At 37.1% G+C, this 26,271-nt stretch overlaps 1 protein-coding gene across 1 annotated transcript in view; it reads right to left on the reverse strand.

Moving 5' to 3' along the window:
• The window catches only part of nckap1l (NCK associated protein 1 like), a 56,022-nt gene extending 29,855 nt beyond the window's left edge, over window positions 1–26,167 (reverse strand). Inside the window, 19 exon segments of the mRNA XM_061726712.1 lie at window positions 2,569–2,708; window positions 5,240–5,359; window positions 7,124–7,256; window positions 8,621–8,766; window positions 8,858–8,916; window positions 9,139–9,220; window positions 10,007–10,139; window positions 10,480–10,589; window positions 11,548–11,644; window positions 11,750–11,806; window positions 12,873–13,029; window positions 14,691–14,739; window positions 20,421–20,558; window positions 21,790–21,880; window positions 23,088–23,230; window positions 24,149–24,205; window positions 24,800–24,861; window positions 24,864–24,891; window positions 26,061–26,167. Coding sequence (XP_061582696.1) covers window positions 2,569–2,708; window positions 5,240–5,359; window positions 7,124–7,256; window positions 8,621–8,766; window positions 8,858–8,916; window positions 9,139–9,220; window positions 10,007–10,139; window positions 10,480–10,589; window positions 11,548–11,644; window positions 11,750–11,806; window positions 12,873–13,029; window positions 14,691–14,739; window positions 20,421–20,558; window positions 21,790–21,880; window positions 23,088–23,230; window positions 24,149–24,205; window positions 24,800–24,861; window positions 24,864–24,891; window positions 26,061–26,123 — 1,865 coding nt within the window. The 5' untranslated portion in view covers window positions 26,124–26,167.
• Window positions 26,168–26,271: the final 104 nt, after the last annotated feature.

Consider the following 26,271-nt stretch of genomic DNA (forward strand, 5'->3'; position numbering starts at 1 on the left):
CGTTGGAGGATCTTAGTGCAAACATTCCAACTGTGACTTAAGACATGGATGGTCTATTTCAGGGGTCGGCAACCCACGGCTCTAGGGCTCTTTAGCGCCGCCCTAGTGGCTCCCTGTAGCTTTTTCAAAAATGTTTGACCTTTTTTTTCCTTTCTTTCTTTTTTTCTTCTTTTTTTCATTTTTTTCTCTTTTTTTCTTCCTTTTTCCTTTCCTTTTTAATCTCGACATTTCGACTTTTTCCTCGACATTTCGACTTTCTTTTCAAAATTGTACTTAAACATTAATCTCAACATTTCTACTTTTTTCTCGAAATTTTGACTTTTTTCTCAACATTTCAACTTTTTTCTCGAGATTTGTACTTCAACATTAATCTTGACATTTCGACTTTTTTCTCGACATTTCAACTTTTTTCTCGACATTTCGACTTTTTTCTCAACATTTCGACCTTTTTCTTGAAATTTTGACTATTTTCTCGACATTTCGACTTTTTTCTCAACACTTCAACTTTTTTCTCAACATTTCGATGTTTTTCTCGCGAGTGTACTTCAACATTAATCTTGACATTTCGACTTTTTTCTCGAAATTTTGACTTTTTTCTTGAAATTTTGACTTTTTTCTCGACATTTCGCCTTTCGCCATTTGCCTTCATTCTAAGGCTTATACAAGACTTTTCATTTTTTGCGGCTCCAGACATATTTGTTTTTTGTGTTTTTGGTCCAATATGGCTCTTTCAACATTTTGGGTTTCCGACCCGGTCTATTTTCATACAAATAAGGTATTACAGAAGTAATAGTACTCAAAGCATACTTTTGTAATGAAGTAAACGGGAGGGAAGCTGGAGGAGATGCAGCATTCCTATCCTTCAGCGTTTAAGAGACCGTGTAACTATTTACAGACAGTTTTAATGTTATGGAAACACCAAAATAAAAGGTACTGACCGTAAAATTCTTGCATTGGTTTCTATCTAGTCAGCACAAGGGTTGTGTTTCTAGTTTTTATTATTTTTATTGAATATCTGTCAACCTTGACCGATTAAACTTGGAGGGTAATAAAGTTCAAAACCAATTATGTCTTCTTGGGAGGAACATTTTCATCCCGTCTTTCTAATAACTGCTGGTAAGAAGAGGTTGAAGGGAATGCCTTGAAATTGTCTTCAGAGTTTTAAATGCTAACACTTTGATTACTGAATGTGGGACTTATCGTGATTTGATCAATTCAAACCTGATGTGAGTATTAATATTTCACTTATGATGCTATATGAGCACTCCAACTTAATTTCAAGAACAAATCTACTGTACATTGATCATTATTATACTTTTCTTTTCACAAAATTATTGATGAATTATTAGTAAAAAGGAAAAGTCAATAATTTACAATAAAAGCTGAAGTTTCATGTTTAATGTGGTTTCATTTTTTTTTAACTATTAACTAAGTATTTTGTTTTGTTCAATGCCTTTTGTTTTCTTTTCTTGGCTTTTTTTCTTTTCTGTATTTAGAAATGATTTATTGATTCATTTATGATACTGCATGTCTACTTCTCTATCGTATCATCAAAGAAAGAATATTAATTGACAGCTACTTTAATCTATTTAATGGATTTCACTTACATAAAATGCATTAATATGAAGTGTATTGTAATAAACATGTATGCACTTAATGACCTGTTTGGTAAGTAAATAAATATACAGATAATTAATAAAAACAAGCCTTTTCCTTTCATTTAACATTTAGAAAAGCTGACTAAAGGAAAGGGTTTGAAACAAAGTTGTAATTGAAATTAAAAAAAAAAACTCTATTGCATAACAGTTTGCATTTGAATCAACAATAAACTGTTATCTCTTACAGATATATCATGCGAGCATTTTAACCCCCACTTTACAAGTTCAAGCATTTAGTGGAAACCATGTTCCCTCGTAAAAACTTTACAAGGTCCTGGAGGATCTTTATGCAGTCACTGTTTACTTTGTTCATTCTGGGCTCCATTCTCAAAACAATGACTCATTTTACATCATACATAAATGAAAACAATGCTGCGGATGTTATTTAGTTTTTGTAAATGGGTCCACCTAAATGCATCATAGAAAGATGGTGATTAATGACAGAAATGCGTGATGCAACCTGTATTTATTTATACATTCAATCATCATGACTTAAACATTACTGAGCATTAATTAATTATGAGTCAAATGTAAAAACGGGACAGCATTCCTAATGAAAAGATGAATTCCTCCGACAGTACCAACTTTAAGTTGCAATTCAAGTTTGATTTATTTAGTTTATTTATCCGCTCTTAGACTTGATGAGATTGTTTTTATAATGATGTAATGATAATTTTTTATAATTTTTATTCTTTTTTTTTTTTTAGTGATGTCATGACCGAAAATAAACTAAACTAAACTAAAAAAGAAAAAAAAAATGCTACACATTTCCAAAAACCATGAATCTATGCAGTTAGATATAATCAAAACTTCTGCCAAGACAGAATAATTATAATAAGTTTAGGAGAGTGTGAGAGCAGCAGAAAAGGTGATCGTAATAGTCAAAGGAAGTAAAAAAAGAAAAGCTAACTTGGTGGCCACCGTCCGGTCTTTTCTCAGGCTTTCAGCGCCGGGCTTCTCCTTCTGGACTTCTCCTCTTTTTGGTAACGGCTTCTTTTGCTTTCTATAGCGAGCGGCACTGATGGTCTCAGCACAGTGCTTAGGGAGCAGCTGCAAGGATAAAGAAAGAGAAAAGATGGAATACACAAAGAAATACAGATGAAGGAAATGTAAGATAATTCACCCCAGACAAGTATATTATTGCAAAAGATTCTCAAACACAAACAATAAACGTTTTCGTTCACATTTAGCTGGAACCGAACTCTAAAGGGAGCTTTCATCACATTAGACTTGAAGGATTAGAAATACAAAACTACAATAATAACTCCACAGTTTCAGGCCTGTCATAACATTTTATTCAAATTCCCAAATCACCTCATTCAAACAGACTGATAACAAACTCCAGCTGCCGTGATTACATTTGGATACGGCCAGGGTGCGATTTGTGAAAAAAAAAAAAGGGGGGGATAATTTTGAGAAATATTTTTATTCAGAAAAATTACCACACAACAGCAGTCCAACAGTACGACGGAGTATTAGGGCCAAACTAAGACAAAAAAAAACGGAAATTACGAGAATAAAGTCGTAAAATTACGAGAATAAAGTCATAGCCTAATGTTACGAGAATAAAGTCGTAAAATTACGAGAATAAAGTCATAGCCTAATGTTGCGAGAATAAAGTCGTAATACTACGAGAATAAAGTCGTAATATTACGACTTTATTCTCGCAACAATATGACTTTATTCTTGTAATTTTACGACTTTATTCTCGTAATGTTACAACTTTATTCTCATAATATTACGACTATATTCTCGCAACATTAGGCTATGACTTTATTCTCGTAATTTTATGACTTTATTCTCGTAATATTACGACTTTATTCTCATAATATTACGACTTTATTCTCGCAACATTAGGCCATGACTTTATTCTCGTAATATTACGACTTTATTCTCGTAATATTACGACTTTATTCTCATAATATTACAACTTTATTCTCTCAACATTAGGTTTTGACTTTATTCTTGTAATTTTACGACTTTATTCTCGTAATTTCCAATTTTTTTTTGTCTTAGTTTGGCCCTAATACTCCGTCGTACAACAGTATAGGCTATATGAAAACTTGTTTCTTGTGTAAACCTTACACTTAAGCTACATAACGTAGGCGGTAGGCCTATTTTGAACATGAACTGAAGCACTGCATTTGCAGAAATATTTTCTCCTAATATTGTTTTTAAATGTGCCAAATAAAAATAAATAAACAAAATTAATATTTTTTTAATTCTTTCTCGATATCAGTTTAACAGAAAACATGGGAGCTGCAATCAGCAATGTCAGATCTTGTTTCATCTTCTGTCGCATTTTTTCTCTGGATTTTTGGTTGTGATCCTGTAAAATATGAGGATATGCTGCTCTGGGTTCTTTTAATTTTTTCATTCATTTGACTGACTGTCTTTTATTTTGGCGGACCGGAAGTCGGACTTTTGGAATGCAAGAAAATCCGGTTGGTTTTCAAAATAAAACTGCTTTCTGTAGGCGCGGCTCGCTCCCGGTATCAAAATCACAGCACAAGCAGAATGAACACGGACTCTGTGTATTTTGGTTATTACTTGTTAATAATTACGATGTAATGGTGAAAATACTTTGGGTGGGGGGGATACATTTTTACGACGGCGTATTAGGGCCAAACTAAGATAAAACAAAATTGGAAATTACGAGAATAAAGTCGTAAAATTACGAGAATAAAGTCAAAACCTAATGTTGCGAGAATAAAGTTGTAATATTATGAGAATAAAGTCGTAATATTACGAGAATAAAGTTGTAATATTCTGAGAATAAAGTCGTAAAATTACGAGAATAAAGTCATAATATTATGAGAATAAAGTCGTAATATTACGAGAATAAAGTCGTAATATTACGAGAATAAAGTCGTAATATTATGAGAATAAAGTCGTAATATTACGAGAATAAAGTCATAATAATATGAGAATAAAGTTGTAATATTACGAGTATAAAGTTGTAATAATATGAGAATAAAGTCGTAATATTACGAGAATAAAGTCATAATAATATGAGAATAAAGTCGTAATATTACGAGAATAAAGTCGTAATATTAGTTACGAGAATAAAGTCGTAATATTTTGAGAATAAAGTCGTAATATTTTGAGAATAAAGTCGTAATATTTTGAGAATAAAGTCGTAATATTAGATACAAGATGTTCAATATTCAACATTTTAACACACTCTTCCTGTTAGAGTTCTCATAAATTACCACTTTATTCTTGTAATATTACGACTTTATTCTCATAAATTACGTCTTTATTCTCGTAATGTTACGACGTTATTCTCGTAATATTACGACTTTATTCTCGCAACATTATGACTTTATTCTCGTAATTTTACGACTTTATTCTCGTAATTTCCAATTTTTTTTTGTCTTAGTTTGGCCCTAATACTCCGTCGTACATTTTGTCCCCACCGAGAATAAAAATAATTCAACAGAGGGTAGGACGTGTAATTTAAACCAGAGGGGGGGGGGAATCCCCACCATCCCCACCGGCGAATCGCACCCTGGATACGGCACACTTTTACTCTGCTCCACAATTATTTTCATGAAATTTGAAGTAGGTTCAGACTCCACCTGGTCATTTAGATTACGCTGCTCGGCACATATCTCCAACAGAACACTGCTGGTCTGCTTGGCCATCAGCTCCAGGAAGGTCACACACAGACGCAGACTCTTCTTCTCCATTGAATCAGCCTGCACGAGCAACAAAAACACACAGGATACACAACCAGACGGGACAGTGACCGTTTAAACAGATGCAACACAAATGTTTTGCACACTTTTTGATCACGTGTGGGAAATGTAACACACCAAAAGTGACTGGCATATGGTGCAGAAAAGTAATAACTCAGGAAGGAAAAGTTTGTTGTAGTTGTCATGATCAGTACTGGAGTTGAGGGGGGATGAGGGGGGATGGCATCCCTCCTGAAATAAAAACATCAAAATCATCCCCCCTTTCCATCCCGTATGTCATTTCATCAATGAATGTGATTTTACTGCTATTTCAACATTTAGAGTCATCACCAGAAAAATAACATCAGAAAAATAAATTATTTGACAATTTTTTCAAGTAAATTTTCACTTGAAATAAGTAGAAAAATAATTTACCCACATGGACCCAACATGCAAATTCTGTTAGTTTTGGAGAATCTGGGTTGGTGAGGCAAATATGCTTTTGTGGATTCAGTTAACTTGAACATTACACTTGAGTGAAATTATGTTGTTGTTTTTTTTTTTGCTTTTAATGTTTTAAAAAAGGATGCATGATTGTGAAAAATATTTCATATAAATGAACCATGAATGTTGCTTTTGTTTATTCAAAAAGAAAATTGGAACAAGATTTATCTTCTCATTACAAGCAAAAAAAAATCTTGTTCCACTGGCAGATTTTTCTACTTATTTCAAGTGAAAATCTACTTGAAACAAGTCAAAATTGTTGTTTTTTCCAGTGATGAGTCTTGTTTTAAGTGTAATGAGATTTTTGTACTAAAATTAGACATTTTAACTAGAAATAAGACAAATATTCCTGATGTCGCCCGAGCCCCCGAGCAACCCACCCCTCATGCCATTCATTCACCATCTTATACACGGTACTGGAGTTGAGGGGGATGAGGGGGGACGGCATCCCTCCCTGAAATAAAAACGGTCCAAATCATCCCCCCAGTAAAACTGCCATCCCCCCTTTCCATCCCTTATGTCATTTCATCAATGAATGTGGTTTTACTGCTATTTCAACATTTAGAGTCATCACCAGAAAAATAACTTATTTGACAATTTTCACCTGTTTCAAGTAAATTTTCACTTGAAATAAGTAGGAAAATCTGCCAGTGGGACAAGATTTATCTTCTCATTACAAGCAAAAAAAAACCTTGTTCCACTGGCAGATTTTTCTACTTATTTCAAGTAAAAAATCTACTTGAAACAGGTGAAAATCTTTGTTTTTTCCAGTGATGAGTCTTGTTTTAAGTGTAATGAGATTTTTGTACTAAAATGAGACATTTTAACTAGAAATAAGACAAATATTCTTGTTAAGATTTTGAGTTTTTGCAGTGATCCATTTTACTTATCCTGTGAAGGACAGAGTCATATTGATAAGTTCAGAAAACTGTTTTTTATTGTTGTGTTTTGATGTATTTGATGTAAGCCCAGTGGATATTTAAAGCTTATAGAAGGCTGCATTTAACTGCTGCTATGTCATTCCTGCAGTATTTCTGCAGCTGTTTTGGTCAGTGCTATTATTTGTAATATATTACATTATTTGTAATCAGCACAAATTATCTGTCCCCATATGATAAAATCCAACATCCCCCCCTGATTTTTTTTACAACTCGAGTACTGGTCATGATCCATCTTGCAAGTGAGATTTAAACATCAGTCTGTATCTAGAGCATGACTGATGTCCTCACCGCCCCTCTGCTGGGGATTTCTATCTTGATGAGCAGGTGACGGAACACTGACCTCTTCTGGACAGAGAGAGTGTGCGCACTGAGCGAAGGTTTGGCATGCAGAAGGGAAGGCCATGAGGTAACGCTTCATAGTCGTCTCTTCGCTGCTCTGGTGAAACATCTTCTCAAACACACGGGGGTGGAAACTGAGAAAAAGAGCATAAATATTCTACACATGAATGACAAACTACAACCAGGCTTTGAATCTTTTAGCCAGTGGCCGTGATAATCTGTGCACAAAGCGCGTAGGTTTGCATAGGGGCGGTAGGGACATAACACTACCAACTTTTCAGGAGGCTCAAATTGTCCCCACCAACTTTTAAGCAACCTTATTTGCATTATATAATGAGTTCAGATATAAAGGTAATTTAGATTGTCTTCCCAAATGTTGTAAGGATAGAATTGACCCTACCATTATTAAGTGAATTATTTTCATTATGTTCAGAGTTATATTTACCCCTTTTCACTTGCTGAATTTGCCGTTTTTTTTCCCTCAAATGCACGTTTTGATTGGCTGATGACTTGACCCAAGTTATTTTCTACATTATTTATTTAAAAATATTTTTATTTGCAGCTTATGCAGACATTGTTTCAGATAATCATACATTAATCATAATCGAGGTAAAAAGTTTAATTCATCTTGATTTAGATTTTTTCCATAATTGCTCAACCCACTGATGCATTTTAGAGATGAAAATAAGGGAGAAGAAGGTGAAAGAGACAACCAATTAAAGCAATGTATTACTCTTGTGGTGAAGGACAAAAATAGATAAGAAATCAAACCGAGGTTTACCCCCTTCTCCCCAATTTTCATTTGTATTTTATTTATGTGGTCTTAAAGCAGCCCAAAGGAGCTTTCATTTTTTGTTGAGTTTGGCTGAAGGAAGTTTAACCTGAAGGAAGGTTCCATTTTTATTTATTTTAGTTTTTTCAGTTATATTTAATTTATTTATTTAGACAGATAATGTTGAGTGGTCTTAAGACAAATATTTATTTTTTGCATTCTGGATAGTTAATAGATTATTAATAGGTACACTTAATACATGTATTGTGTATGTTAATATAATTTAAGTTATGTTCAAATATTGCAATTTAAATTGCTAAGAAAATCTTGGAATATTCAAAGTTTTCAAAATGTTTCTTTAGTGGTTTTTGAAAACAAAGGTTTGAATCGTATCAGGTGAACCAATACACATGGAAGTTAATATAAGTCAATACAGATTTATTTTGCATTGATCATTTAGCCTATCAATTAATTAGGTTCATATTCGTGACAAATGTAGCCCTGACCCCCGTTCACCCAATCTGTTTGGTCTTATTATTGTCCCGTCCCCAGCAAAAAGTGAACATGCAGGTTATGCTGTTTTATCGTCCCTACCAATGTTGAGACCAAACCTACGCCCTTGCACAAGAAATTCACAAGAGATTCACAGATTTCCTTTTTTTTTTTTTTTAAATACGTGAGGCCAAATGATCTTGTTTTTGTATAGAGAGCAGAGAAGAGACTGACCAGAAGATGGAAAGCTCAGATGTCTCATGCAGCATCTCTTCCACGCTGTCCACCATCCTGGTGTGAAACTGGATCAGGTTCATCACCTTTGGTAAATCGGGATAATCCCTCAGTGGAAGAGGGGACTTGTTCACACTCGTGTAGGCCTAAAATAAAAGAGGACGAAGAAACTTGTGTTATTTACAGTCATAACGAAGCCAAATGTGACATTTCAGATGATAAAGTAAAACTTCAAACCTGTAATCTTAGCCAGTCCAGTCTAAGTGCTCTGAAGTCAAACTCCTCTTTATTTTCCACTGCAGAGAAAAGGCCATTCATATTTATCAGTAACGGATATTTCCTGTTGTCTCTATAAAGCATATGCACCTGATTTCTTTTTTTTATTTACGTTATTTCAAAGTTTACTAAAGGTTAACTTTAAAAATTTAAAGTGAACTGTTTATTTTACTTATGGACACATTACAAAATATGGTTTTCATGTATTTAATTTTGGAAAAGAGGCTGATCGTCATGGTTACCTTGTTTAACTGAGAGAGCCGACAGTGTTGAGACAAATGAGCTCATCAGAACGGACTCCTCCTCTGGACAAACAGGCATGGTCTGTCGAGGAAGAGAGAAGACGAGATTCATGTCAATTAGATATGAATTAAGTTGATATTATGAGTATTATTTCACTATATATTTGTGATTCTTCCACCTCGTTTATCTCAAACAACTACAAAATAACACACATATTTCAAATTGACAGCAAAGCTATTACTATGGGCTCAAATTAAAGCCATAAATATTTTGTATCTGTAAATAAACTTTGTACTTGTAGAAATATTTTGTGCATGTGCAGAAAATATTTGTACTTGTAGAAATATTTTGTGCATGTGTAAAACATTTTTGTAGCTGTGGAATTAATTTGTCTGTGTGCAACATTGGATATACAAAGCTAAAAACTTTTTTTTACAAAAGCTACAAACTTTTTTTACAACTAGAATTACGGCACTGTTTTGACGAGTCAATAATAAGAGCCAATCAGCGATCTTTGGCACGGGTTTCAAAGCGTTTCTGGAGAGCCAATCAGCACATTGCATCACCTACTGACGCCGCCGCCATATTGGATGTGGCAAGACTGCGCTGTAAACTAATACAAGTAAACAGACTTATTTTCATACAGCGCCTTTCTACAAAGAAATTTACGTTTTACGTCTCAGTTATTCATTCACACACGCACTAATATACTTGGGAAACAGTTACGCACCAAATATAATATATTTAATTAAAATATTAAAATATTTAATATATTTAATTCAGACGGCAAAAATAAGAACTTTATTGATCCCACATACATACACGGTGCATGTCATTTCCACACACGTTCTTGCCGTCTTCACGTACCTGTATGATGTCATTTAGCAGCAGTGCATCAAACTGTGCCAGGTACTGAACGTGGTAGCGCTGAACCACATGGTTGTACTTTCTTATTAGTATTCTTAGTCTCTCCATATGAAACAGCAATTCAGCCATCATGCTGGAGAGAAATATAGAAATAGATACATAAATACATGCATGCATACATAAACGACATCGAAATTACAGTTGCTGCTTATTTAAAACCGAATCTGTACAGTTCAAGATAATTGCTGGGAGACCCTGCTGCAGCTTTTACTTACATAAGCAGCAAATATTAAATTAATTCAAGCGGTCTTGTGATAGTTACGCCTCATTTGCTGATGTGCTGCGGCCTTGTACAGTGCATGTACGTGACAGAAATCCAGCTCGTAGCTGCCAGACTTCTGTAAAACCTGTACGACTCTGAGAAAAGCAGTCGCTGCAGTCTGTGATTAACTTCCTAAACACTTGTGACCTACTTGTCGGTGTAGCCCTCCAGCGTCTTTATCTTGGGCATATTTTCAGAGTGTCTGACGAGCCATAGGACCTCGTCACGGGAAAACGACAGAGCCATGAAAACAAACAGCGCCTTGGGGATTTGATTGATCCCAAAAAAGGAAGGAAAAAGGAATATTAGTCAAGAGTAGCAGCTATAATTGGAAATAGTTAAAGTGCCAAGAAATGCCAACTGTTAGACGTGTGTTGGTTGTAACCAGTACTCGAGTTGTAAAAGAAAATCAGGGGGGATGGTGGATTTTATCATATGGGGACAGATTATTTGTGCTGATTACAAATAATATAATATATTACAAATAATAGCACTGACCAAAACACCTGCAGAAATACTGCAGGAATGACATAGCAGCAGTTAAATGCAGCCTTCTGTAAGCTTTAAATATCCACTGGGCTTACATCAAATACATCAAAACACTACAATAAAAAACAGTTTTCTGAACTTATCAATATGACTCTGTCCTTCACAGGATAAGTAAAATGGATCACTGCAAAAACTCTAAATCTTAACAAGAATATTTGTCTTATTTCTAGTTAAAATGTCTCATTTTAGTTAAAAAAAAATCTCATTACACTTAAAACAAGACTCATCACTGGAAAAAACAACAATTTTCACTTAAAATAAGTAGAAAAATCTGCCAGTGGAACAAGATTTTTTTTGCTTGTAATGAGAAGATAAATCTTGTCCCACTGGCAGATTTTTCTACTTATTTCAAGTGAAAATCTACTTGAAACAGGTGAAAATTGCCAAATAAGTTATTTTTCTGGTGTTATTTTTCTGGTGATGACTCTAAATGTTGAAATAGCAGTAAAACCACATTCATTGATGAAATGACATAAGGTATGGAAAGGGGGGATGGCAGTTTTACAGGGGGAGGATTTGGACCGTTTTTATTTCAGGGGGGGATGCCATCCCCCCCCCATCCCCCCTCAACCCCCCTCAACTCCAGTACTGGTTGTAAGCTATACAAATGAGTAATAAATAAAAAGATGAATAAATCATATTAACTGTATGGTTCTTGATCTACTTCTACCTTTGGTCCAAGCAGTCCAGGTTCATCCTCCAGAACTTTGCACAACTCTTTCAATGCGCTTCTTAGGAAATGCCTCCTTTCTCTGTGCATAGCTCCACTAGCAACACAAATAAAGATACGGACGCTCAGCTCTCACATCTCATTTTTAGGAAAACATCAATCACTGAACATTTCTAAATCAGAAGATGTAACATCAATTCACCAGTTGACAAGAACATGCTCACGACATTCCTTTATGTCTGCAATTCGTTTGCTGTATCTGATAAAAAAAAGAAAGAAAGGACAAGTTATCAGTATTTAATTTGATACACAGCAATTCCTACTTAAATGCATTAGTTGTATGTACACTATCAAAGACTTCATGAGGAATTCAAACAGCAAGACAAGAGGGGAGGAGACTATATGCAAAATACATCTTTAAATGTGTTCCTATCTTTGTAAGTTCTCTAAAATATAAGGGTGCATTGTCCTGAATAAACTGTCCAATATTTTGTAGAGCAGGGGCCGGATTCACCAATAAGTTCTTAAGAACGATCTTAAGAAATGTCTTAAGATCTAAAATTAAGAAGTTCATAAGAAAGTTCTTAAGTGCAATTCCTCAATATTTTCTTAAGAACCGTCTTAAGAACTGTCATTTCTTACGAATTTAACTTATTTTTCCTACTTAAGAACTTCTTAAAATGTCATTGCATTGTACGCGCCAACAAACAACATTTATACAGGTAGTTTGGGTCTAAACCGTCAGTCACTCACTAAACATGGAGAAGGAGAAAAAGAGATGCAGGAACTTTTCAAGGTCATGGTGGATGAGATTAATGTGTTGAAAAAAATACTATTGGGGAAAATTAATAATAATTAACTACCACACTAACTAACATGCTAACAAACAGTTAACAGGCTCTTTGTGTAATTAATTACAAAGTATATCCTCAAACTATTACCTACTAGTCTAAACTTGTCTAAAATGTGTTGAAAAAGGTGATATTAGAGTCTTACCTTTTCACAGAAGAAATTTTAAGACAGGTCAAGGTTGTCTTAAGTTAAGAAAAAAGTCAAGAACAAATTTGAGAACTTTTATTTCAAGATTTATTCTTAAGTTTTTTCTTAAGAAGAAACTTAAGAAGAAAGTTAAGAAAATACTTAAGAACTTTTTTGGAGAATATGACTTCTTCTCTTTTTTCTTCTTAAGACTGAACTTAAGAAAAAAATGACACTTAAGAAGATTTTTTTTCTTAAGAATGTTTTGTGAATCCGGCCCCAGGTGTATATATTATGGGCAGTTACAGTCTACAGAGTGGAAACGGTGCAACGCAGCAGTATAGTACCCTTTGATATTATCCAACAGGTCCTCGGACACCTTGTGTACGTTGAGCATTTCATCTCTGGTGAGTGTGATGAAGAGGCCGGAGCGGAGAGCCGTCTTCCACAGCTCCAGAGAGGCCGCGTTGCTGTTCAGACTGCTGTGGCACAGCAGGAAGCCGACTACAAAGATGGCAAAGAGATTCGGTCATATACAGTATAAAGCAGGGGTCGGCAACCCAAAATGTTGAAAGAGCCATACTGAACCAAAAACACAAAAAACAAATATATAAAAGGGGGTATATAAGCCTTAGAATGAAGGCAACACATGCTGCATGTATCTATATTAGTTATAACTGGGAGAAGATTTTTTTTTCATTATGCACGAGAAAAAAGTTGAAATGTCGAGAAAAAAGTCGAAATGTCTAGATTAATGTTGAAGTACAATCTTGAAAAAAAAGTCGAAATGTCAAGAAAAAAGTAGAAATGTCGAAAAAAATCTAGAAATGAGAAAAAAAAGGGAAAAAAAAGAAAAAAAGATGAAAAAAAGGAAAGAAGAAGAAAAAAAGAAGAAAAAAAGGAAAAACAAGGTCAAACATTTTTGAAAAAAGCTCCAGGGAGCCACTAGGGCGGCGCTAAAGAGCTAATGTGGCTCTAGAGCCACGGGTTACCGACCCCTGGAATAAGCACATTAAAGCATCTAACTGTTGTTTTTAGGTTGTGTATCTTTCTTTTTTATTTTATGTATGCTAAAACGTGACATAAATATTGTTATTTTGATTAAATAAAAACAATAATAAAGGAGAGCACACATTAAGCCCATTTTAAAATCCTTACACTGGCTACCTGTTAGTTTTCGTGTTGATTTTAAAGTTCTTTTATTAGTTTATAAAGCGCTACATGGGCTTGCACCAGAGTTTATTTCAGAGATGTTTTTATTCTATGAACCAGGAAGGACCTCAGATCCTCTGGCTCTTCCTTTCTAGCTGTTTCCACAGAGTAGAACTAAAACATTTGGTGATGCTGCTTTTAGCCAAGATGCTCCAAAACTGTGGAACAGCCAGAGGATCTGACAGGAGCTGGAAATGTGGACATTTTTAAACTAAAAACTCATCTCTTTGGTCAGGCTTTTATGTAGCATCAAACTTTAAAGTTTTATTCTGTTTAACATTTTTTTTAGAAGTATTTGTTTTATTTATTTATCTATTTCTTGTAATGTTTTTATTATTATATTGTGTTTTGTGGACTGATTATTTTTTAGCCTTAATCCTTGAACTTTTATCATTATTTCATTTTAATTAACTATATTGTATGTCAGTGTGCATTGGTCTCCCAGTTTTTGTTTTTGTTTTTATTATGCTTATTTTTCAGTCAAAATGTCAAAGCACTTTGTATTTCATGTACCTGGATGAAAGGTGCTATACAAATACAATTTGATTGATTGCTTGATTGATTGATTGAATAATAAACGCTTTGGTGATGAAAATTAAACAATCCATGGCATCCTTTGTGTTTCTTATTGAATTTTTCGAATTTAAATCATTGGTTGATTCATTACTGTATCAAGTATGTTAAATAAAAAGGCTCCGATACAAGTAACAATTCAAATCTTTTGTGTTAACATTAAACCAGACGTGAAAGTTTTGCCTGATTTTGTTCAAATCTGGTCTAAAAGGGACAAATTTAGGATTTGACTCTTTGTCAAGTTACACTGATGTGACTCTGTGCACTTTGACTACTTATACTTCCGTTCAAGTTTTGCATATGACACACATAGTGTTGGTACTGACATGGAATAGCATGTTAACGTGACAAAGATTTCCTCAGTGATGAGAAATACTTACTAATGATCCAGCGCTCCATCACCTCCATAGAGAGGTATTCACATGTCATCTGTAGGAGAGAGAGCACGTTACAATATACAATAGTTATTTTACATTTCTGAGGCATATTGATGCCAATAAAAATCAAACTATGGTTTAAGTTATGTTGAGTTAATATTCTCTATTGTATTTGATTGCAAGTAGTTCATCCACTGTAATAAAAGGTGAGACATGGGTGCAGAGGTAAAAGTAACACAATAGTTCACATTTGAACACAAAGCCATGTAGATGGTAATTTGACTAAAGCAGGGGTCGGCAACCCGCGGCTCTAGAGCCGCTCGGCTCTTTAGCGCCGCCCTAGTGGCTCCCTGGGGATTTTTCAAAAATGTTTGACCTTTTTTTTCCTTTTTTTCTTCTTTTTTTCTATTTTTTTCCTTTTTCCTTTTTTTTCTTCTTTTTTTTCTTTTTTCTTTTTTTCTACTTTTTTTCTTCTTTTTTTTCTTTTTTCTTTTTTCTACTTTTTTGAGAGGGACCTGGCTGCAGGCAAGATGGCCGACAAGGGCGCGGCCATTTTTTCCAGCCATACCGGAATTCCAGACCGGAAGTTGGTCTTCTTCGTGTATATTATTCGTCGCGCTGAACCAGACCGGAAGTTGGTCTTCTTCGTGTATATTATTCGTCGCGCTGATCCGGAGGTTTGTCTTTCCTCGTGTAACTTGGTGTGCTATCTTTTTTTTTTTTTTTTTTTTTTTTTATTAACAGAACAAACAATCAAACAATACAAACGCAAGTCTTATCAATGAAATATCAAACATCAGCCAGGGGGTAGGCTGCTAAATAAATACAGAAAATAAGGTGCACAAATCACAAGTTTTCATAGCTTTCTTGTTATTCGAGTCACAAATACTTTGTAAGTACTGTTCAGTTTCCTTTTGGAATGCAATAAAGCATGGTTTCGAGTGAGTAAATTTCCCTTTGTGTATGTGATACTTCCCTAATATTATTAACAAGTTTATGACATACAGTTCTTTCTGTTTCTTACTTTTGACATCGTGGACACCAAAAAGTACATTGTTCCAATCTAAAGAAAAATCTGAGTCAATCTTCAAGGTGATGTAACGGGTTACTTCTCTCCAGAAGATGGCAGTAGAGTTACACAACCAAAATAAGTGAATTACAGTTTCAGGTTCAGATTCACACAGGGAACAATCAACACACAAATCTTTCTTAAATTTTAACAAATAATGTTTGGCTGGGTAATATCTATGAATTAGTTTGTAAGACACTTCTCTAACTTTATTTGTAATTAAATATTTGTATGGAAGGTTCCATATATGGATCCAGTTCAGTCCAGGAACAATATTAGACCAGTATGGAACAACATATGGAGTAGAGGTGATGTCAGTCTGAAAAAGAGATCTTATTAAATAATTCCTTTTTTTAGTTTTAACAGAAAAACACACTCGCCCCACTGGTGTTAATAAATGAAATAAATAAATAAATGAAAATGCCATCAGTCATGTATACGTGTGTTCACAGATATATAACATATAAAAGATGAATTTATTGATTTGTACTTTTATTTTCAATAGATCTTTGCGTTACTGAGGGTGATTGAGGAGGTCACTGGAATAGGAGCAAAAATAAAGGGAGGGGAGATAAGACTACTGGATTTTGTTTTCGATGTAATGCTCCCAGAGGTAAGATGGTCAATAGAGCTTCCTTGGGAAATGGAAGGAAATTATTAGGTGGTCAATATTTTATTCCTTTGGAAAACATGAAACCAAAACAGTGCACACGTTAGAGTATGATTAGATCATTTAACTGTTTTTCAGATATTGATCAAAATCCTTGAAGGAGAGGGCATGACCAGACTGAAGGCTGAGATCATGCTGGCCAGTGGGAGCCTTTTTTAAGGCCCCCCCCCCCCCAAGAGGTCAAGATGGCCAGTGGGAGCCTTTTTTAAGTCTTTTTTTTTTTTTTTAATCTTTTGATCTTTGATCTTGATATTTTTTCCATTATGTTCAGTGTAATTTGTTCCTGCTCATTGTTCATGCGTTTACCTTGTTTTGTGTCTTTTTTTCTATGCATGTTTGTTTTTCTATTTGATATTCTGAGAATAAAAAGTTGATTTCAAAAAAGAACTCCAAGTCAAGTTCTTACTGTTGCCAGCATGATAGTGTAATGTTGTGTTTAAGTGGATTCCAGAAAATAAGATAGAATTAATAGAAAACGGATAAATAGGAAAATATAAATATTGTTGACAATTTGAAATAAAGAATTGTGAAAAAAAGACCAACTTCCTGTCTGGATCAGCGCGACGAATAATATACACGAAGAAGACCAACTTCCTGCAATACAACTTTTGAACACAATTGAAGAATATAATTTATTGGATAAGCCCTAGCCCTTTGAGTTATTTTCCTTTTTCTTTTTAAATTTAATTTCTTTTCCTCTGTACTCTTTATGCACCTTTTCCCTGATACATGTTGGAAAAAAGATATGATGCCTTGTTGTTTGTATATGAATATATTTTCAATAAAGTTAAAAAAAAAAAAAGACTTCCTGTCTGGATCAGCGCGACGAATAATATACACGAAGAAGACCAACTTCCGGTCTGGAATTCCGGTATGGCTGGAAAAAATGGCCGCGCCCTTGTCGGCCATCTTGCCTGCAGCCAGGTACTCTTGACTTTTTTTCTTTTTTTTTTTCCTTTTTTTCTCTTTTTTTCTTCCTTTTTCCTTTCCTTTTTAATCTCAAAATTTTGACTTTTTTCTCGACTTTTTTCTCGACATTTCGACTTTTTTCTCAAACTTTAGACTTTTTTTCTCGACATTTCCACTTTTTTCTCAAAATTTTGACTATTCCCTCGACATTTTGACCTTTTTCTTGACATTTTGACTTTTTTCTCAACATTTCGACTTTTTTCTCGAAATTTTGACTTTTTTCTCGACATTTCGACTTTTTTCTCAAGATTGTATTTCAACATTAATCTCGACATTTCCACTTTTTTTCTCGACATTTTGACTTTTTTCTTGACATTTCCACTTTTTTGTCAAAATTTTGACTATTTCCTCAACATTTTGACTTTTTTCTCGACATTTCAACTTTTTTCTCAACATTTCGCCTTTCGCCATTTGCCTTCATTCTAATAGCCAGGCACATTAGTGAAACGATCGTTCACTTTGTGAGACAAGCACCAAATTTTGCACAAAGTATGTTCTAGGTCTACTTTTTCAAAAAAGCCGGTTAGCCACGCAAAAAAAAAACAATATGGCTGCCGTTTTCCAAAATGGCTGCCACAAAAGCCGTTTTTATATGTTTTTTGACCTGGAATGTGATTGGAAAATCCAATTTTGATTATTCTGACATCAGACTATAATCTTGGGACCCCCCACCCCCTCCCCCCATTAGCCATTCCTTTTTGCACTTGCACTTCGTGAGTTGTTCACAGCTCTGGGCAATTGGTGAGTGTCATCCAATTCAATTCAATTTTATTTGTATAGCATCGAATACAACAGATGTTGTCTCTAGACGCTTTCCAGAGACCCAGAACATAAACCCCCGAGCAATTATTACATAAACAATGGCAGGTAAAAACTCCCCTTTAGGAGGGAAGAAACCTTGAGCAGGACCAGGCTCATAAGGGGGGACCCTCCTGCCAAAGGCCGGAGGGTCGGCGACGTCAGCAGCACACAGCAGGCATGTGGAAGCAGCAGAGGGATGTCCGGGGGGGGGGGGGTCACTGAGGTGGTTCGTAAGCTCCTCAGTGGCACCGGGGGTGGATGAGATTCGCCCTGAGTACCTCAAGTCTCTGGATATCGTAGGGCTGTCTGGTTGACACGCCTCTGCGACATTGCATGGAGGAAGGGTACAGTACCGCTGGAGTGGCAAACCGGGGTGATGGTCCCTCTCTTTAAAAAGGGGGACCGGAGAGTATGTTCCAACTACAGGGGGATCACACTTCTCAGCCTCCCCGGGAAAGTCTACGCCAGGGTACTGGAGAGGAGATTACGGCCGATAGTTGAACCTCGGATTCAGGAGGAACAATGCGGTTTTCGTCCAGGTCGTGGAACACTGGACCAGCTCTACACCCTCTGCAGGGTGCTCGAGGGTTCATGGGAATTTGCCCAACCAGTCTACATGTGTTTTGTGGATCTGGAGAAGGCGTTTGACCGTGTCCCTCATGCCATTCTGTGGGGGGTCAGTGATTCTGGGGTCCGGGGCCCTCTACTAAGGGCTGTCCGGTCTCTGTATGATCGGAGCAGGAGTTTGGTTCTTATTGCCGGCAGTAGATCAGACTTGTTCCCAGTGCATGTTGGACTCCGGCAGGGCTGCCCTTTGTCACCGGTCCTGTTCATCATTTTTATGGACAGGATTTCCAGGCGCAGCCAGGGGATCCGGTTTGGGAACCTCAGGATTTCATCTCTGCTTTTTGCAGATGATGTTGTCCTGTTGGCTTCATCGGACCGGGACCTTCAGCATGTGCTGGGGCGGTTTGCGGCCGAGTGCGACGCGGCAGGGATGAGAATCAGCAGCTCCAAGACCGAGGCCATGGTTCTCCACTGGGAAAGGGTGGTGTTCCTTCTCCGGGTGGGGGGAGAAGTCCTGCCTCAGGTGGAGGAGTTCAAGTATCTCGGGGTCTTGTTCACGAGTGAGGGAACAATGGAGCGTGAGATTGACAGACGGATTGGTACAGCGTCCGCAGTTATGCGGTCGGTGTACCGGACCGTCGTGGTGAAGAAGGAGCTGAGCCGAAAGGGCGAAGCTCTCGATTTACCGGTCAATCTACGCACCTACCCTCACCTATGGTAATGAGTAGTGACTGAAAGGATAAGATCGCGGATACAAGCGGACGAGATGAGTTTCCTCCGCAGGGTGGCTGGACGTTCCCTTAGAGAGAGGGTGAGGAGTTCGGTCACCCGGGATGAGCTCGGAGTCGAGCTGCTGCTCCTTCACATTGAGAGGAGTCAGCTGAGGTGGCTTGGACATCTGTACCGGATCCTCCTGGATCCTCCCTAGGGAGGTGTTCCAGGCATGTCCCTCCTCCCTAGGGAGGTGTTCCAGGCATGTCCCTCCTCCCTAGGGAGGTGTTCCAGGCATGTCCCTCCTCCCCAGGGAGGTGTTCCAGGCATGTCCCTCCGGGAGGAGACCCCAAGGAAGACCCAGGACACGCTGGAGTGACTACGTCTCTCGGCTGGCCTCGGAACGCATCGGACTCCCCTAAGAAGAGCTGGAGGAAGAGATGGAGGAAGAGCTGGAGGAAGAGCTGGAGGAAGTGTCTGGGGTGAAGGAAGTTTGGGCATCTCTGTTGAGACTGCTGCCCCCGCGACCCGGGAACGGATAAGCGGCGGACGATGGATGGATGGATAAAATATGTTCAGCAATTCAAGTTCTACACTGACAACCTTGTTTTAGCTTTCATAAGACAGCCATCTTGAAAAACGACCGCCATCTTGGATTTTCAGGTGGCTAACGGGCTTTTCTGCATAAGTAGGTACTTTGCAATGTTCATGCAAAATTTGGTGCTTGTCTCACAAAGTGAACGATTCTCCTAAAAACCTGACTTAATTTCCCTCACTATAATATATATCTTATACAAGACTTTTCATTTTTAGCGGCTCCAGACATATTTTTTTTTTTGTGTTTTTGGTCCAATATGGCTCTTTCAACATTTTGTGTTGCCGACCCCTGGCCTAAAGGAAGGTAACCGCCGTTAAAGCAGGAGAGGCGGCGGGAGGGTGGACTGACGGTGTCGCAGCAGGCCGGTTCCATCATGGTAGCCGGGGTGCTGAGCAGGCTGAGCAGCTGGGCGCTCCGCCACTGCTCTGCTGGCAGGTTTCTGCGAAGGTACACCATGTTCAGGGAAAGCAACGCTGATGTCACAGACTGTGAGGGGGGAAGAGATGAAAAGGACAGCAAGAGAGAGGAAATTAGAAAAACGACAATGATGCTTAGATTGGTCAAATAGGTAAATGTATCACACCCTGGGTGATTATAAATCAAATACATAAAGGGTTAACACATAAATGGTGACAACTTGTATTGTAGTAGACGCTATAAAAATAAAATTGAATTGAATTGAATGGATGCGGTGCAGCCAAACATTCAGCTGCAATAGCAGAGTAGTATGACTTATTAAAATGTCACTACAATTAACCCTTGTACTGTCTTTGAGTCAAAATGACCTAATTCTCCTTCCTTCTTCCCTTCCTCTTTTCTCTCATCCTCCCTTGCTTATTTTCTCCTTTCCTTCCTTCCTTCCTTCCTTCCTTCCTTCCTTCCTTCCTTCCTTCCTTCCTTCCTTCCTTCCTTCCTGCTCTCTCCTTCTTTCTTCCCTTCCTCTTTCTTCCCTTCCTCTTTTCTTCCTTCCTTCCTTCCTTCTTTCCTTCCTTCCTTCTTCCCTTGTTTTCTTCCTTCCTTTCTTCCTTCCTTCCACCCTTCCTTCGTTCCTTCCTTCTTTCCTCCAGCTCTCTCCTTCCTTCTTCCCTTCCTCTTTTCTCCCATCCTCCCTTGCTTATTTCCTTCCTTCCTTCCTTCTCTCTCCTTCTTTCTTCCCTTCCTCTTTTCTCCATTCCTTCCTTCTTTCCTTCCTTCCTTTCTCCCTTCCTTTTCTCCCACCCTCCCTTGCTTATTTTCTCCCTTCCTTCCTTCCTTCCTGCTCTCTCCTTCTTTCTTCCCTTCCTCTTTTCTCCCTTCCTTCCTTCCTTCCTTCCTTCCTTCCTTCCTTCCTTCCTTCCTTCCTTCCTTCCTTCCTTCCTTCCTTCCTTCCTTCCTTCCTTCCTTCCTTCCTTCCTTCCTGTCTCCCTTCCTTCCTTCCTTCTTTCCTTATTTTCCCCCTTCCTTCCTTCCTTCTTTCCTCCCTTCTCTTCCTCCTTCCTTGACCCAAAGACAGCACAAGGGTTAAAGAATTAAAAAAAAGATTTAAAAAAAATAGAAAGAAACGTATATATACTTAAATCTGCAACTGATCATTTCTCCTTCAGCTATTATTTATTAGTTATTTTAAATCAATTTGAATCACATGGTGTCAATCTTCTGGGTTTAAATGAATGAATACAGCCGTAAAATAAAAGGATCCAAAACGGCAAGTACATAAGATTAAGAGAGTTGGACGTACCCTTGTGTGGGGGCCAAACTCTTCAGTGAGCTTCTTCCACGGATGGTCGTACTCCAGCAACATCTGGCCAAGCCGTGGGTAGGAGGGGTCACTGCGGACGTGGTCGTAGAATTAAACATTAGAAAGACATTAGGAAAGATAAGGTGTTGTGTGATGTAATGTAATAGCACTGCTCTTCAATTCTCTATCAATCTAGTTTCACAGACATGCTATTTTGGGATTTAATATATTTTTCAGTGCTCCGGTTTAGGTAGCTTAAATTGAAGAGATGAGACTGATTCTTCTCCGTGCAGTCATTTGTACTCATGTGTGACATTTATAAAAAGATAAGATGCATTTGTTCAGCTGCAATGTACAAAGTAAGACCAAACAAACATGGTCGACTCAAGATTAGGCCTGTGTTGAAAAAATTGATTTCCCAATTCTAAATCGATTCTCATATTAATTCCTAAAAATCGATTCATATGTCTAAAGATCGATTTTTTTTTTAAATTTTATTCATTTATGTATCTTTTTTTTTTCATCATTACATTACAACTTTTGGTTATTTTTTTGTTTATCCCCAAAAAAGGAATGTTTTGTTGGACACGAGAATAACTGGTGCCATGTTTTTGCCTTTAAATATGTTTAAAGGTATGAAAACATTAAAGTGTTAGGTTATAATTGCATAAATTGTCTATATTTCATTACTTTATATACTGTCTTGGGGTTACATTTGCAAAAAATGCTAAAAACCAAATTCTCAAAAATAAAAACGATTTCATCCGTCTCTGTTTCCTCCCTGGATCTGTTTGGTAATTCTGACCCACATGATGTTTCAGAAAGCAGTTCTATCAGCATTCTGGGAGCTGATTGATCCTTACAGCATCATCAGCTGCCAATACTTGCTGTTTAATCTCAATATAATACTAGTATTAATATGTTGCATAACTACAGTCATAATTCATGCAACAGCTGCAAAAACAGTTTTATTAACACTAACCCAAATGGATATCGGAATCAAATCGAATCGGATCAAATCTTGATAATTGATTCTGAATCTTAAGAATCGGAATCGAATCGATTCTTGACATTTGAATCGATACCCAGCCCTACTCAAGATGTCAAGATGTCATAATAAAATGTAATTCTAGTCATAATAACTACAGGACCAGCTGCTGGTGCAGGAACCTGAAGTGGGAGCATCTGGACCAAAAACGCTGTGCATCATTTGCACACGGATGGAAAGCACGTGAAAAACTCCCGCATCCGGTCGTCAGTACAACCTGTACGTGTGACACGTCAGTATCGTCTCTCACCTGCTCCCATTGGACATCTCATGGGCACAGTTGAACATTCCCACCAGAGCTTTCTTTTCATCGATGCGAGAAAGAGTGATGATAACAGATGCGTAGGCGACGATCAAGTCCAAATAGTTTTTGGTAAATTCAAAGTTCCAAACCTGAAATATAAAAAAATATTATTTTCTTAATCTGCAATTAGAATTATTTAGAATGCAAGGATTATACATTATAAATGATGAGGAATGAGGAAGGAAGGAAGGAAGGAAGGAAGGAAGGAAGGAAGGAAGGAAGGAAGGAAGGAAGGAAGGAAGGAAGGAAGGAAGGAAGGAAGGAAGGAAGGAAGGAAGGGAACAAAGAAAGCAGGAAAGGAGTAAAGAAGGAAGGAATGAGGGAAGGAAGGAAGGAAGGAAGGAAGGAAGGGAAGGAAGGAAGGAAGGAAGGAAGGAAGGAAGGAAGGAAGGAAGGAAGAGAAGGAAGGAAGGAAGGAAGGGAACAAAGAAAGCAGGAAAGGAGTAAAGAAGGAAGGAATGAGGGAAGGAAGGAAGGAAGGAAGGAAGGAAGGAAGGAAGGAAGGAAGGAAGGGAGGGAGGAAGGAAGGAAGGAAGGAAGGAAGGGAACAAAGAAAGCAGGAAAGGAGTAAAGAAGGAAGGAATGAGGGAAGGAAGGAAGGAAGGAAGGAAGGAAGGAAGGAAGGAAGGAAGGAAGGAAGGAAGGAAGGAAGGAGGGGAGAAAATAAGCAAGGGAGGAAGGAAGGAAGGAAGGAAGGAAGGAAGGAAGGAAGGAAGGAAGAAGGAAGCAAGCAGGAAAGGAGTAAAGAAGGAAGGAATGAGGGGAGGAAGGAAGGAAGGAAGGAAGGAAGGAAGGAAGGAAGGAAGGAAGGAAGGAAGGAAGGAAGGAAGGAAGGAAGGAAGGAAGGAAGGAAGGAAGGAAGGAAGGAAGGAAGGAAGGAAGGAAGGAAGGAAGGAAGGAAGGAAGGAAGGAAGGAAGGAGAGAGCATGAGGAAAGAAGGAACAGGAGAATTAGGTCATTTTGACCCAAAGACAGTACAAGGGTTAAGTGTCACAGCAGGTACTTACTATATCAAAGAAACACTGACAGGCATCGATGGCATTCAGCAGCTCATAAACATGGTCCTGAGGGAATAGAGACAGATTAGATCTGGAAACAGCCATGAATAAGGAAATAACATCTAATGCATGTTAGACCTGTCATCCTCTTAATATAACTCTTAATAACCAGGGACCATTTGCATATTTCTACTTAATTATAACTGAGTTATCTCTCGTCCTATGCCTAGAAGGAAGGAAGGCCTAGAAGGTCCTATGCCTGACTGTGGCCTCATTCATAGATTAAACCAATTTGAAGTCGTTTCAAAAAAGGAAATAACTATCAATTTCCGCTGACATTTGGAGTGACAAAATTATTTTCTTAATCCAGAATAACCACTTTATATGCAAATGTATGGTGGAAAAAATAAAATAGTCGGTGTGCAGGACAAATGGAAACAAATGCCTCACTTGCGCCCGCTACAGTGACTGGCCCCAATATCAGATTTATGCTTCATATCTGAGGAATGTACAGCTAGTTTTACATCATTGTTTTTAGTTTTTGCTCTGAGAACATGTTCTCATCACTTTTGTCACTTCAAAAGATTGATTCTAAAGTTCAAAAACGTTTGCATTTTGAGCAGCACCTGAGAGAAAGAGAGAAAAGACAAAAACAATCACCCTGAACTCTATGACGTCCAGGAAAGAGTCGTAGTAGTTTGCTGTTCCCGCCAGAATCTCAGCTTCTGTCGCTGGATGATGGTCAGATTATGCTGTAATGAACAATGATATAAACATCACTGGTCCAGTGTAAGTTAACATAGTTCATTAGTTCCAGTTAACATGTAATTATAGCTGATATAATTAAGTTGTTAGTTAAATGTCTTTGGGGTGCTTTAGTAAAATACAGCAGATGAGTTCTACATCGTCCTTGTCAGCTGTGAATTCACAGCTTTTTTCAAAGTAAATGTTAAGACATGTCTTAATCTCACTCCACCCGTTTGTTCAGAAAATACCTCATTTGACATCCATCTCTAATTTTGAGCCGAGTTGGGTGGTAAATTATTATAGGATAATGATAAGAGCTATTACTTTTAGAGAGTTTATCGTTTCAAAATAATGAAACCACTGTCTCTGTGTATTAAACAGGATAAAACTGTGTTCATACACTTCATTATCATTTGCATTGTAAAATACAATACTTCACATGAATAGTTTTTAACTTGTTGACTGCCTTGCTTTGTTGTCTTTTTATGTTTCTAATTGAAAATTGTTTGTATTTCTTTGATTTCCTTTCCAATTGTTTTGTTGTTTGTTTGTTTTTTTCATTTTTCATTTATTTTATTTTATTATTTCTCTTTTTTTTCTTTTTTTCCCATTCTTGTTATCTTAATATTTTATTGCTCTTTATTCTTTTCAAAAGCTGCCTATGGACAAGTGTTGCGAATTAGCACTTGTGCTAAAACACTTAAACAATGCATCTGGTCTGTCCAATGTAATTGCTATGTCCATATCAAAATAAACATGAATAAATAAATAAATAAAACATAGGTGTATATGTGAAGTTAATAAAAACCAGTCTGGTAAAAGTCAAATTAATATTTTTTGAAAAAGTGGAAGGGTTAGATAGTGCACTCTGTCAAATGTACGTCATCTGCAGTTAGCCGTCTTTGTTCAGTTAAGAGAACGATATAAATATAAATGAATCTGCTGTAAATGACAAAGCAAAAAGTAAGAGCAAAACAGTCCTGACTTCAGACTTAGGGTGTGTTGGGATGAGACCATACGTGGAGGCTGAATAATTCATCATCACAAGATGTAAAAGAAATTCAGCAGATCACATTCTGTAGTAACTTTGCATGTGTTGAAAACATTTATGACCACAGCAAACAAAACATTTTAGAAACTTTGCATTTTTGCAGAAAGTCTTCCTTGTACGTACATTATTTCCTCTGAAGTCAATATTGGGAAACTTCTTGTTGATATACTTTATGGCCGGTTCCATAGATTTATCTGCGAGGAAGGACGGGCGCGTCTTGGGGTCTGCACATGTCTGGTGAGGGGTAAAGAAACAATAATGCATATAAGGACAAAAGAGTTCATGCACCAAACGTTGGTAAATTCTGACCTGAGAAAAACAGTAGGTGTTGAAG

The sequence above is a fragment of the Cololabis saira genome, chromosome 8 (assembly GCF_033807715.1).
Source record: "Cololabis saira isolate AMF1-May2022 chromosome 8, fColSai1.1, whole genome shotgun sequence".
NCBI classification, from domain to species: domain Eukaryota; kingdom Metazoa; phylum Chordata; class Actinopteri; order Beloniformes; family Belonidae; genus Cololabis; species Cololabis saira.